The sequence below is a fragment of the Gnatocerus cornutus genome, chromosome 4, assembly GCF_029298725.1.
Source record: "Gnatocerus cornutus isolate USDA-ARS CGAHR chromosome 4, icGnaCorn1.1, whole genome shotgun sequence".
Taxonomy (NCBI): Eukaryota; Metazoa; Arthropoda; class Insecta; order Coleoptera; family Tenebrionidae; genus Gnatocerus; species Gnatocerus cornutus.
Window position 1 is genome coordinate 19,780,021 of NC_142236.1, and position 13,423 is coordinate 19,793,443.

The 13,423-nt window shown below is 32.1% G+C and overlaps 1 protein-coding gene across 1 annotated transcript in view; it reads right to left on the reverse strand.

Moving 5' to 3' along the window:
- Positions 1 to 2,327: 2,327 nt before the first annotated feature.
- The window catches only part of LOC148176617 (centaurin-gamma-1A-like), a 51,238-nt gene continuing 40,142 nt past the window's right edge, over positions 2,328 to 13,423 (reverse strand). Inside the window, exon 2 of the mRNA XM_088033738.1 lies at positions 2,328 to 2,885. Coding sequence (XP_087889864.1) covers positions 2,800 to 2,885 — 86 coding nt within the window. The 3' untranslated portion in view covers positions 2,328 to 2,799. The remainder of the gene's footprint in view (positions 2,886 to 13,423) is intronic.

Sequence of the window (13,423 nt, forward strand, 5' to 3'; positions counted from 1 at the left end):
CATTCTGGCTTCCAATTTCTTGAATTCCATGGTCTTCATTTTCCCATTCCCAAATTTTTCTTCAGTGTCTTCTAGCTGTTTAGGGTCTATTTTATATTAGCTCTCCTGCTTCTGTTCCAAAATTCTTCAAATTGTCCAAAAATTGTTTCAATCCAATTTGGATTATCGTTGGATTTCCCCTTTAGAATCTTCAAGTCCTTTGAATTTTTGAGTTTTCTTGTCGACTTGATGGACTCTTCAAATTTCTACAAATTTTTCTTAATATCTATTCCAAATTTTTTTTTAGATATTTTTGCTTCTTTCAAGTGTCTTTAGGTTCGATTTCATGTTGAATTGAGACAGTGCAAATAAGAATTGCGCCTTAGCAACTCCAATCAAACTAATGCTACCTTAGCAACTGCATTAACGCAATTTTGTGCCACTGAAGGGCTATTTGTCTCTTATTAATTTAATTCAGATTCTTATCTTTTTTAAACGTTTATTAAGTTCGCTCTTTCGGCGCTCGGAATTTCTTTTTTTTCGGTTCTTCACATTGTATTCATCAAATCCGCTGCTTTTTTTGTTTATCCTCCTCTGGCTTCTATAGTGAGATTTTCTTCAAATGCGGTCAAATTTTCAACTTCTTTCGTGAAATTTTTTAAATCCTCAAATTTCATGAAGCCTTTATTCTGTCTTCTAGCTTTATCGTCAAATTCTCTCTGTAAATTCTTCAAAATCTTCGGATTCCTCATCAGATTCTCCAAATTCTTCGTATGCTTTAATCTATTTTCTAACTTTTAAAGTTAGATTCTTTGGATTTTCGTAGTATTTCTTCATTGCAGTTCTTCAGATTCTTTCAGTTCTTCTAATTCTTCAAATTCTTGGTGATTTTAACGTACAATTCTTCTTGAAAGACCACAAGTTTCAAACTTATATTTCAGATTTTCTCTAGAGCTCAATCTTCATTTTCAATTCCTGTTTTGGATCTTGTGAGTCTTGAAGACATTTTATGATCCTGTTGGCCCATTGACCTCTATCGTCGTTGTTTTTTCTTTAGATTCCTCAATTTCTTAAAATTTTCGTAGTTTCTTCAATACAGTTTCTCAGATCCTTTAGGTCCTTCAAATTCTTCTAATTTTTGGTGATTTCCATGTCCATTTCTTCTTAAAACTCCACAAGTTTCAAACTTTTTTTCCGTTTTTTTTTTTAAATCTCATTCTTCATTTTGGATTCTTCTTTCGCGTCTTCTGTCTCTTCAGAACGATTTATGCACATATCTTCCTTTAGAAATCGTCGGATTTTCTCTTTAGATTCTTCAAATTCTTCAAATTGTCTCGTCAGATTTCTCCAATTCTTCAAATTCTTTATACACTTCAGTACTTCTTCTAGCTTTTCTCGTTATATTTGCTTTTTCAATTCTTTAAAATTTCCGATTCTTTGTCGGATTCTTCAAATTCTCTGTATGCTTCATTTTATCTTCTACTTTTTATCGTTAAATTCTTTGGATTTTCGTAGTATTTCTTCATTACAGTTCTTCAGATTCTTTCAGTTCATCCAATTCTTCAAATTCTTGGTGAGTTCTAATGTACAATTCTTCATGAAAGACCACAAGTTTCAAACTTATATTTCAGATTCTCTCTAGAGCTCATTCTGCATTTTCGTTTCCTGTTTTAGATCTTTTGAGTCTTGGAAGACATTTTATGCTCCTATTCTCCATTGTCGTTTTTTTTCTTTAGATTCTTCAATTTCTTCGAAATCCTCGTCATATTCTTTAAATTCGTTTTACGCTTCAATCTATCTTGTAACTTTAATCGTTAATTTCTTCTTCTCGTCACTACAGTTTCTCAGATCCTTTAGGTCCTTTAAATTCTTCTAATTCTTGGTGATTTCTATGTCCATTTCTTCTTGAAAGTCCACAAGTTTCAAGCATATTTTCCGGATTCCGGATTCTCTTTTAAGCTCATTCTTCATTTTGGATTAATCTTTCTCGTCTTCTGACTCTCGAAGACGTTTTTTGCACCTATCTTCCTTTGGCCTCTATCGTCGGATTTTCTCTTTACATTCTTCACATTCTCTCATGAGATTTCTCAAAATCTTCAAATTCTCTACACACTTCAGTACTTCTAGCTTTTCTCGTTAGTTTTGCTTTTTCGATTCTTCGAAACCTCCGCTTCTGTCAGATTCTTCAAATTCTTTGTATGCTTCAATTTATCTTCTACCTTTTATCGTTAAATTCTTCGGAGTTTCGTACTATTTCTTCATTACAGTTCCTCTTTTTTTTTAAATATCCTTGGGAGATTCTCAACATCTCTTTTTACACATTTGATAGAATTCAATTTTTTAAAAAATAAAAATTTTGAATGAATGAATTTTGAACGTCCGTCGGATATCTGTTCGAAAACTCCCAAATTGTCAGTTTTCGCCCGTCAAAACCGCGCTGGTGTTAGCTACGACATACACCATTCTTTCCCAAAGCCAATCGCAACCGGAACTTTAATGAATCACGAATGCCAACCATTAATAGAGAAATTCAATTCGCTCCGGTTAGCTCCGGTCGTTGAAAAAAAACCTCCCTTCGTCTAGCCACCGTCCCATCCCTATGCTAATACTCTCCTAGAATCTATCTATTTATTAGTTCAGGTGCGAACAAAGCCCTTAAACCGGCCCTAACCGAAGGACCGCTCATTAGACGACAATATTTTACCTTTTAAGAATGTCTCTAATTACATCAGAATAGTTTTCTAATGGTCAAAGCCATCAAAACGAACGAGTTCTTCAATTTATCTGCTTGTTTGAACCGGATGGAAATCAAATTAAAACTTACAAGAATCGCAGAGGATGATTTATCGTACAACGATCCGTCTTGAATTCAATTACAGTTCCCCCGTTTCTGCGCTGTAACTCACCTGGAAGAAAAAGAAACAGTCAAAACAAACGAATTTAAATAAAAATGTCGAGTTTTCATAGAAAAGTGATTGATTGTTGGGAGATTAAAGTTGAAATGAATCAATCTCGCGTCAATCATTTTAGTGGAGGGCGAAGGGCACTTCTTTTAAAGTCGCGATTGTAGTTTTATTGGGGTTGTTTGACAAGTTAATGGAAATTTGGAGAGTTTTTTGAAGGAGGGATGTTCGTTAGGCGAGAAGTTGCTTTTGCTCGTTTCCGGAAAGTTGTCTAGACAGTCAGCGATGCGAGCTAATTTCGTTAACATTGATGTTTAGTTTTCTACAGAATTTTGACCTCTGCAATAAAAATATAAAAATCCTGGACGGATTATTAGCGAGGTTCGGATTAGATAATTCAGGAAATAATACAAAAACTAAAAAACGTGTCAAATTTTATTAAAGCAAACCCGAAGGGAATTTTAAATTTTGCAGAATTCAGATGAGAATTAGGAATACTGATCTAATAAAAAGAGGATAAAAACTAACTTGATTTTAAGAAGAATTTTAAGAATTTGAAGAACATAAAAAAAGAACTCAAAAATCAAAATCAAAACTTAGAAAAATGCAAAGAAAGAGAAACTAAAGCATAAAAAAATGAAAAAATTGAAAGATAAAAATCGGACGAAAAATTCGCAGAATTAAAAACTTTGAAACAAGATTTTGAATAAGTTACGAAAAGAAAGTAAAAAGGAAAAAAATCTTTTTAGAACTGAAAAGAGTGAAAAAAACTAATTCAGTTCTTCAAGTTTTTTCCCATTCTAGGTTCTTCTTCTGCATTATCTCATACGATTCTTCAAATCTGTCAAATTCTTTGATGTCTTTTTCTTCAATTTTTCCAAAATGTTTTAATTTATGAAGAATCTCTCAGAATTCAACCAATTCTTCGAGTTTTCTCAATTCTTCTTTTCTGGAATTCTATCCTTAAGTTCTTTCAACTTGTGATTTGGAAATTCACATCTTAATTTTTTTGTATTATTCAGATTCTTTTCAGATATTCCACACATTCTTTATCTTCTTTAGATTAAGCATTTTTTTGTTTTACTTTTACTTAGCATTCTTCAGATTTTTGGATTCTTGACAAGTTTCCAGAATCTTCGACTTCTCTATTTCAGTCAATTTCTGGAGGTTCTTAAAAATACCTTCAGATTCTGTCTTCGGATTCTTCAAGTTCTTCAAATTCATCAGATTTTTAGTGGTTCCTAAAACGAATTTCTATTTGAGAACATACAAGTAGCAAACATATGTATTTTTCAAATTCTCTTTTTGGTTCAGTGGGTTCTTTTGACTCTTCGAACCTTTTATGCTTCTGCAAGATTCTTTAGCAATTCTTAAATTTCTTTATTATCTGATGGTCATTTTAGATTCGCAGTCCTCTCTACATTCTTGCACATTGGAATGCTCGAATTTTTTTTCTAGAATCTTTAAATGCAGATTTTTCAAATTTTTTGTTAAAGATTCTTTGTAAATCTTTTGGATTTCTTCGGATTTTCTTCATAAGTTTGTTTAACTCTTATTTAATGCTTGAATCAGTAATTTCTGTATATACTTCAGGTCTCCAAATTCTACGCATCTTTTCCAGGATTTTCTTTGGGAAAATATAAATGGTCTTTCTTCAAATTTTCTGTTTGTATTCCTTATTTTTCTTATTATTTTTTAGATTGTTTCGTATTTATTTAAGTCAATCACTTCTTTAAATACTACACAATTTTTATATTCTCTGAACTCTCACAATATTATCTATTCTTATTTCGGATTTCCGCTGAACGGCTTCTTTCTTGCAGTTATTTGTTTGTATTCTTCATTTTTTTTAATTTCCTCTTCTCAAATTCGTCCGTTTCTTCATATTTTTTTGGACAAATTCGTGTTGCTCTTCAAGTGATGTTCTTCTTTAAATCCCACAAAATGTTTATATTAATCGGATTCTCTCCTTATTTTTTTATTCTTTCAACTTCGAGCTAAATGGCTTCGTTTTATCTGTTTGTATTCTTCGCTTTCTTTGATTTCCTGTGCTCAGATGCATCCGTTTTTTCATATTTTTAGACAGATTCGTACTACTTCTTTAAGTTCCATAAAATATTCATATTTTTCAAGTTCTCTTTATTTTTTTATTTATTTTTCTATTCCTTCAAATACTAAATAGATTTTTTAGTCCGATTGTCTGTATTCTTGACTTTCTTTGATTTCCCCCTCTTAAATTCGTCCATTTTTTCAGATTTTTTAGAAGGGTTCATATTGGTTTCTAAGACAATTTCTTCTTTGAATTCCAAAAAATTATAATATTACTTTATTTTTTTTTATTCTTTTATCGGTTTGTCTATTTCTTTAAATACTTCGGATTCTTGCAAATGACTTCTTTCTTTCGAATATCAATTTGTATTCTACATTTCCTTTGATTTTCCATTCTCAGATTCGTCGTTTTTTTTTAGTTTTTTAAAAATAAATTTGTACTGCTTTCTAAAAAAATTTCTTCTTTAAATTCCACAATTTTGTCATTTTCTTCGGATTCTCTCATTATTTCGTATTCTTCTTTTTGTTTTTTCCTTTAAATATATATTTTGGATTCGACCTAATTTGGCTTCTATCATCCGATTGTTTTCTTCGATTTCCTTTTCTCAGATTTGTCCGTTTTTCCTTATTTTATAAATGGATTTATACTGCTTTTCAAGTGAGTTTCTTCATTAAATTCCACAAAATTTGTGAATTCTTCGAACTCTCTCTTTCTTTATTCTTCTTTTCCTTCAAATTTGTCGGATTCATGCAAAATAATCTCTTTCTTCCTGTTACCTGTTTGTATTCTTCACTGTCTTTAATTTCCTCTACTCAGATTCGTTCGTTTCCTCAAACTTTTTAGGTAGATTCGTACTTTCTAAGTGAAGTTCTCTTTTAAATTCCACAAAATTTTTACTTTCCACGGATTCTCTCTTATCTTATTTATTCTTCTTTTTGTTTGTCCTTTTCTTCAAATACTTCGAATTTCTAGCTTGGATTTGCAAAGAAAAGCTCAAAATCTACAAAACCACCACTTTTTATGAAGATTCAACGGCTCAATTGTAAGAAATCCGCAGAAATCTGCACGAAATCATCAAAATTCTTAAAGAAATTCGCTTATTTTGATGCTAAACGACGATTCGTCGCTGATTCTCGCCGTTTTCTGGCTTGGACTTGCAAAGAAGAGCTCGAAATCTACAAAAACACCTATTTTTATCAAAATGCAACAGCTGAATTGCAAGAAAACAGTAGAAATCTGCACGAAATCATCCAAGTTCTTAAAGAAACCCGTTTATTGCGGGTGCAAAATGGTTTCTTTCTTCAGATTTTCTGTTTATATTCTTCTTAACTCTTTAACTTCATTTAAATTTTAGAGATTCATTGTATTTTCTCGAATTCTTTCCATAGATTGTTTAAATTCTGCTTTAAACTCAGTTTTAATGGTTTTTTTAGATCCTTCCTTTACTTCAAATTTTTCGTTTGGATTTTCTGTTTTATATTCAACTTCTTCAGACGCTTAGCATCTATTTTCGAGACTCTTTCTCCGAATTTATCTGTTTCCATTCTTCGTTTTCTTCGTATTTTCTCCTTTCAAATTAATCCAGTTCATCCGATTTATTTCATTTTTTTTAAAGCCTTTTACTTTCTCCTCTTTTTATATTATTTTAGATCTTCGGATTTTAGTATTCTCTTTAAATTCTTCAACTTCTTCTTTCCTGTGTTCATTTTCTTTTTTTTTTTTTTCATATTTTTTTATTTATCTATATTCTTTATGATCTTATTATTTCCGTGTCCAACTCAGATAATGAAACCACCCTTAAAGTCTCATGGTTATCTGTGGCCGCCACCGCTTCACGCTTATCTACCCACTTCAGATAAGCCCAAACTGGCCGTCAATCTGATGACTCAGGAAACCCGATCCCATAATTACACCCCCCAAATCGCATAGGCACCCCGATGCTTATCACCGCCCGATGACTCAATCTTTTGTCATCATCTCCACACACACACACAATCAATAAACGACTTACGTCAACACCGTCCCATCTCTGTACCTTTTTCACGCTCTTTCGCCCAGGAATCGTCATGGCTAAGGTAATTACCGCTGAAAATTTCATACGTTCCACTGCTTCAATAAATCAGTCGAGACAATGCTGCCAACGTTTTAAATGTGACCATTTGCGGTGCGTCTACAATAGCTACATGTCTCATAAATATCAACGCATTGTGACAAGACGCGTTGGTCAACCGGTAGAAACTCTAATTCAACCAAGAAAACGGTTGAAACGTGTAATGAGAGCGTGAAATTACCCCCATCTTGCAAAAAAACGACGACTTTGTGCAAAAACACCTTTGACAAAGGGAAAATTGCGAAGCCGATAAGTTAGAGCTCTGTAATCGCCAATCGCAACAATCAACCTTAAGGACAATAGTGGCAATTTTTTGAATTTTTAAATTGGGCCCTGGAGGCATTGCACCGGTTGTTGGTCAACCGAAACCTCAGAATCGTCTTATCTGACCACCGGTCATTGTGACGGCGAAAAAAATGGTCAAGAAAAAGTCCGACCGGTAAATCCACTTGATGGATGTCCCCTCTTGTTTTCTAAATTGGAATTGAGGGGTCCGAATGCAACCTGGACCTTTACCAGCGTCTCGTGAGTGCACTAGATACACGCTGCAATAACAACATCATAAAATTTCAATACAAACTCGTGTATCGTTTGCAACCGGTTTCGAAAAATTTACGTTGATCGAAGGTGGTTTATTAACTGGGAAGAGGACGGAATGGCGCCCGATTGGGGATGGAGAGTGAAGATTTCGCACTCTTTTCTCATAATGAAGAAGCGAGAAGACGTAATTAAGGAAACATGATAAAAGTGAACCATGCCCAGAGGCTAAAAACAGAATTAAATGAAATTTCAAAAAAAGCAAAACTTCTCTAAGATCTAGAGATTTAGAAGAATATAAAGAAAGGAGAAAGATAAAAACAAAAGAACCGCAAAAAAAGAGAGAAAAAAGAAGCTAACAAAACAATACAAAAATCGAAACGCATTGAAAGACATTTTAAGAAAAAGAAAGGATCTAGAAGAGCATTAAAATAGAAAATAAAATATATATTTGAATTTGAAGAAATTTGAAAGCAACATTTAAAACAAGCTAAAGAAATAAAAAAGAAAATGCCAAATAATAGAAAAAATGTGAAGCCTGAAAAACTATTACAAAGACTAGCAGGTCTTCGAACTATTTGAACAAAAAGAAAAATAAAAAGAAGAACAAGAGAATAAAAAGATAATTCAAAAAATATTAAAATTTCATTAGATTAAAAAAAATCGCTTACAGTACAGTTCGAATCCATCTAAAAATATGTAGAAACAAAAAATTGAAGAAAAAGAAATCAGAGAATGTGAAGAAAGAAGCCATTTAACACAAATCCGAAGTATTTAAAAAAAAGAAAAACAAAAAGTAGGTATAACAAAAAAAAATAAAAAGAATCCGAAGAAAGCAGAAATTTTGTGGAATTTAAAAAAGAAATTCATTTTAAAAAGTTTGAAGAAACTGACGAATCTAAAAAGAGGAAATTAAAGGCAGTGAAGAGTACAAACAGATAATTAGAAGAAAGAGGTCATTTTGCATCAATTCGACGAATTTGAATGATGAATAAAAAAAGAGAGAATACGAAGAATATACAAATTTTGTGGAATGTAAAGAAAAAACTCACTTAAAAAGCAGTACAATTCCATCTAAAAAATCTGAAAGAATAGATAAATCTTCGAAGAGAAAATCAAAGAAAGTGAAGAATCCAAATCCTTGATCTAAAGAAAAAAGTCATTTAGCACAAATCCGAAATATTTGAAGAAACAGACAAACAAAAAGAAGAATAAAAAAGATAAGAGAGAATTCGAAGAAAGTGAAAATTTTGTGGAATTTAAAGAAAAAAATCACTTAGAAATTACCAATCTAAAAAGTTTTAAGTAACGGACGAATCTGAGAAGAGGAGATTGAAGACAGTGTAGAATACAAACAGATAATCTGAAGTAAGAAGTCATTTAGTCATTTATCCGACGAATTTGAAGAAAAAGAAGAATAAAAAAGAGACAATCCGAAAAAAATACATTTTTTTGGAAATTTAAAGAAGAAACTCGCTCAAAAAGCAGTAGGATTCCATCTAAAAAATCTGAAACAATGGAGGAATCTTAAAAGAAAAAGTCAAAGAAAATGAAGAATACAAACCCATATGGGAAGAAAAAAACCATTTAACACGCACGAATCCGTAGTATTTGAAGAAAAAGGCAAACAAAAATAAAAATAAAAAGATAAGAAAGAATCCGAAGAAAGTGAAAATTTTGTGGAATTTAAACAAGAAAATCACTTGGAAAGTGCGAATCTATCTAAAAGTTTGAAGAAACGAACAAATCTGAGAAGAGGAAATTAAAGACGGAAGAAAGAAGTCTTTAGCAAGTCCGAAAAATATACAAGTTTTGTGGAATTCAAAGAAGAAACTTACTTAGAAAGCAGGATAAATCCATTTATAAAATCTGAAAAAAAAGACAAACCTGAGAAAAAGAAATCGAAAAAAAACAAACAATCATATATAACAAAATATATATTTGAATAAAAAAACAAAAAGAAGAATAAGAATTAAAGAGAACCCGAAAAATATGAAAATTTTGTGCAATTCAAAGAAAAAATTAACTTAGTACAAAGCAATATAAAAAATCTGTAGAAACGAACGAATCTGAAAAAAAGAAACCAAAGAAAGTGAAGAATACAAACAGAAAAAGCCAATTGTAGTAATCCTAAAAAAATGCAAATAATCTCAAAGATAGAACTCCAGAAAAGAAGAATCGCAAGAACTCAAAGAATCGTTTGAATTCCGAGAAATTCTCAATAATAATCAAAAATTTTTGTAAAAATTAAAACATCGAAAAATTTGAAGATTTGTAAAGAGGAACTCAAAACGAGATAACAAAGAATTGAAGAAAAAGAACCTAAAAAAAATAAAAAACTTGAAGAGAAACGGAAGCACCAAACTTTTCTAGAATGTAAAGAAGACTTGGAAGAATATTTTGGGAGTAAATTTTTTGACATTGACTTAAATTTCATTAATTTCAATTGTTCAACTTCATTTAGTTCTGTTTTTTTTTTAATTTACGGTGACATCATTAACTCTCAATATTAACTTTATTAACATTAACTCCTTATTGCGTAACTTAATACATCAAAATTTGCTAATTTCGGAAATATAAAACTCCCAATTTAATTTGAGAGTTTACTGTACCAATATTAACTCTTAATATTGTAGTTTCCGTGATTTTTTGAGAAATGATTCCTTTAACATTAAGTCTCAACTGTAATTTTTCGCATTCACCCAGTCAACTCCATTCTCTCTTAAAACCGTTTGATATTGATCCCCAACTTCCAACTTGTCTTCACTTAGATTCTACATTTCAAGTACAGACGACAAAATCGTTTTGTAATAAACCACCGCCGACTTAATCCCTCGAAAGTTCATTCCCGATTAGTGACTGCACAAATTACGCCAAGAACAACTTTGTCTGGAGAGTTTCGGATTGATTCGCATTGTTTGAACGCCCCCCACACAGACCGTCTCTCTTGGTGCTTTATTTCACCCCGCGGGCAACACGTGTCGGGGATCCGGTGCTTATTAACTGACTCCAGAAAGGGTGGAAAGACAATTGAAAGTGAGTCTCCTAAGAGGTACATCCACCCGCGCGACTTTCACGCTCGGGTTATAACGGCGGTTTTTTCATCCTCGATGCGTAATATACTATACTGTTTTTATATTCTCGTTTTGATGGTTGGAATGGAGACGCCAACTTGACTGCTTCTTTGTAAACATCGTACTTGACAATTGTAAAGGTGTGTTTGACTGAGGGGGCCGCCAAAAATTTCGCTGCTTATCTGTAATTACGAGGGTGGTGATGACTCACCCTGGGGTGCATAAATTGGGGTTTGATTTTCTCTTAACTCGTCGCGACAGATTGTAGCACTCGTTGTAATAAAGCAGCTTCCCATTTTAGCGACCCTAAACGTTTTCATACAATCGTAATTTACGAGTTCAATTTTCATAAATATACAACAGGTAGAGTGGCACCTCGGGGCACTATTGACGAAAATTTAGCACCAATTACATACACGAAGCCCGTTATTTTCATGCAATTAACGTTGTATTGTGCGAATTTAATATTGCCGGAAGGGGGTTAGGAGCGAATCTTGCAGGGAGGAAAAAACGCGTTTCCAGGTGTTCGGAGGAGACATAAATTTCGGGCTAAATTGGGCGCCAAGTCGATCGGTTTGGGATCGGTTCGCAGTTAATCACACTTTGTAAGAGTTTTTTAAACCGGTTGCAAAGATACACGCGTTTGGATTGAAATTTTATGATGTTGTTATTAAGAGGACTCAGGAGACTCGTTAATTCTTCAGTGTTGCAGAAGATGTGTCGAGATGTTGGCTCCGTTTACTGATGATAAATTAAATCTTTAATCGAGATCAAATATTTAATTCCGTGCTAAAATGATATGTACATCTTCTCCCAACAAGCAGATCACAATGTTGTCATCTATATACTCTATAGCGTCTTTTATTTTGGCAAGTTTTGTTTACAACAAATTATAAAAAATATAAGAGTTAGTTTTTAAAAAACTCTCACTGAAGCAATCAGAAGAAAGGTAAGTTGAAGAGTTGACGTTAGCTAGCTTTGTTAACAAAAAAAACGTAAACAGATTCTAAGAAATTAATTAAATCTAAAAAGTTAATGTTAAAAAGTTAACTCCCAAAAAAATTTGAAGAGTTATTGTTGATAAATTCCAAAAAAACAGTCAAAGACGTGAGTTGAGACAACTATGGTGATGAATAAAACTCAATGTACTCATAAAAACGATTGAATAGTTCACCCAAAATTGAGTTCATACAAAATTCCCAAAGGCGTTGGATGAGGCGGTTGTCTCAATGAAGTTGGCTCACTGCGCTCGCAAAAGCCGCAAATAGCAGACTGAAATTAATTTTAACAAAATTAACTCTTAAAACCCTAAATTGGACGAGTTAATTGATGAGTTAAAAAAATTATAAATAATTTAAGAGTTAGCAGCAACAAAGTTAACTCCCAAAATATAGTTAAGTTGGTGAAACTGGTCAATAACAGTTACAGTTGAAGAGTAAATGAAGAGCAAATGTTGATAAATTTAACGAGTGCTGTTCACAAATTGAAACTGAACAGATTCTAACAAATTGGGAGTTTATCAAAATATTTAACTCCCAAAATTTCTCCAAGACACAAGTTGACTATGTTAACCGTTGACTAATTAATTTTAATTACATTAATTTTTTGCGCTCGCAAAAAAACAGTTGCGCAGTAATACGACATTAGGAGTTAATGGTGACGCAGTAAACTCCCAAAAAACAAAAAGTGAGTTAGATGTGAGTTTGTATCGAGTTTTGCTTACAGGTTTAGAAATTTCTAAGAGTTATTGTTTATAAACTCCAAAAAAACAGTTGAACAGTTCACATAAAATTGGGAGTTAATGTTGAGAAAAAACCCTCGGAGGCCATAATCGGGAAGGTTGCATTGAGTGATAAATTCAACACAATTAACTCAAATAGACAGATTACACGATATTGAGAGTTAGTTGATAAAAAAAAACTTTTGGAGGTCTTTATTAATTAAATAAATCAGCCCGCCACGCTTGCAAAAAACAGAGTTAGCAAATTGCAAGTTAATAATCACAAAATAAACTCTCAAAAAACAAATTATAAAGAGTTCTCAACTCCTAAAAATACTCAGTAGAGGAATCAAAAGCATAAGTTAAGAAGTTAAGATAAATATAACTAGAATTGTTAACAAAAGAGAGGTGAACAAATTAGCAAAATCTAAAATTATGCAAATTATAAGTTAAGAGTTACCACAGAAAAAGCTAACTGCAAAAAATAAACAAGTTGGCTAAACAGTTTAAAGAAAGCTCTTAAAATATTAATAATCTAAAGAGTAAGTTGACGAGTTAATGTTGATAAATTTAGCTAGCTTAAACCACAAAAAGCTGTCAAACCGTGATTGCAAAAACAGCTGAACAGTTAATACAATATTGGGAGTTAATGCTGAAACAATAAACTCGTACAAAAAAAAACAAAAGTTAGCCAAATTTTCTTCGCAAAAAGTTAAGAAGAAATTAAGAGTTATTGTTAACAAACTCTACGGAGAAGAGGTAGCTTATATAAAACTGAGAGTTAATGCCGATAACTCTCAAAAAGCAAACACTGAGTTAAGTAGAAAAGTTTGTATTGACAAAATTAATTTCTCTAGCTTAACATTTGATTAGCTTATAAAAATTTAAGAGTTAATATTGAAGTAAATATTATGAAGTTTCAATTTTAGAGTTTGTGTTGACAATTTTATAAAAGTTTAAGAGTTTTTAAGAGTTATCGTTGACAAACTCAAAAAATATAGTCAACAACGTAAATTGAGGCAACTATGGTGATGAATTCGAGTAATAACA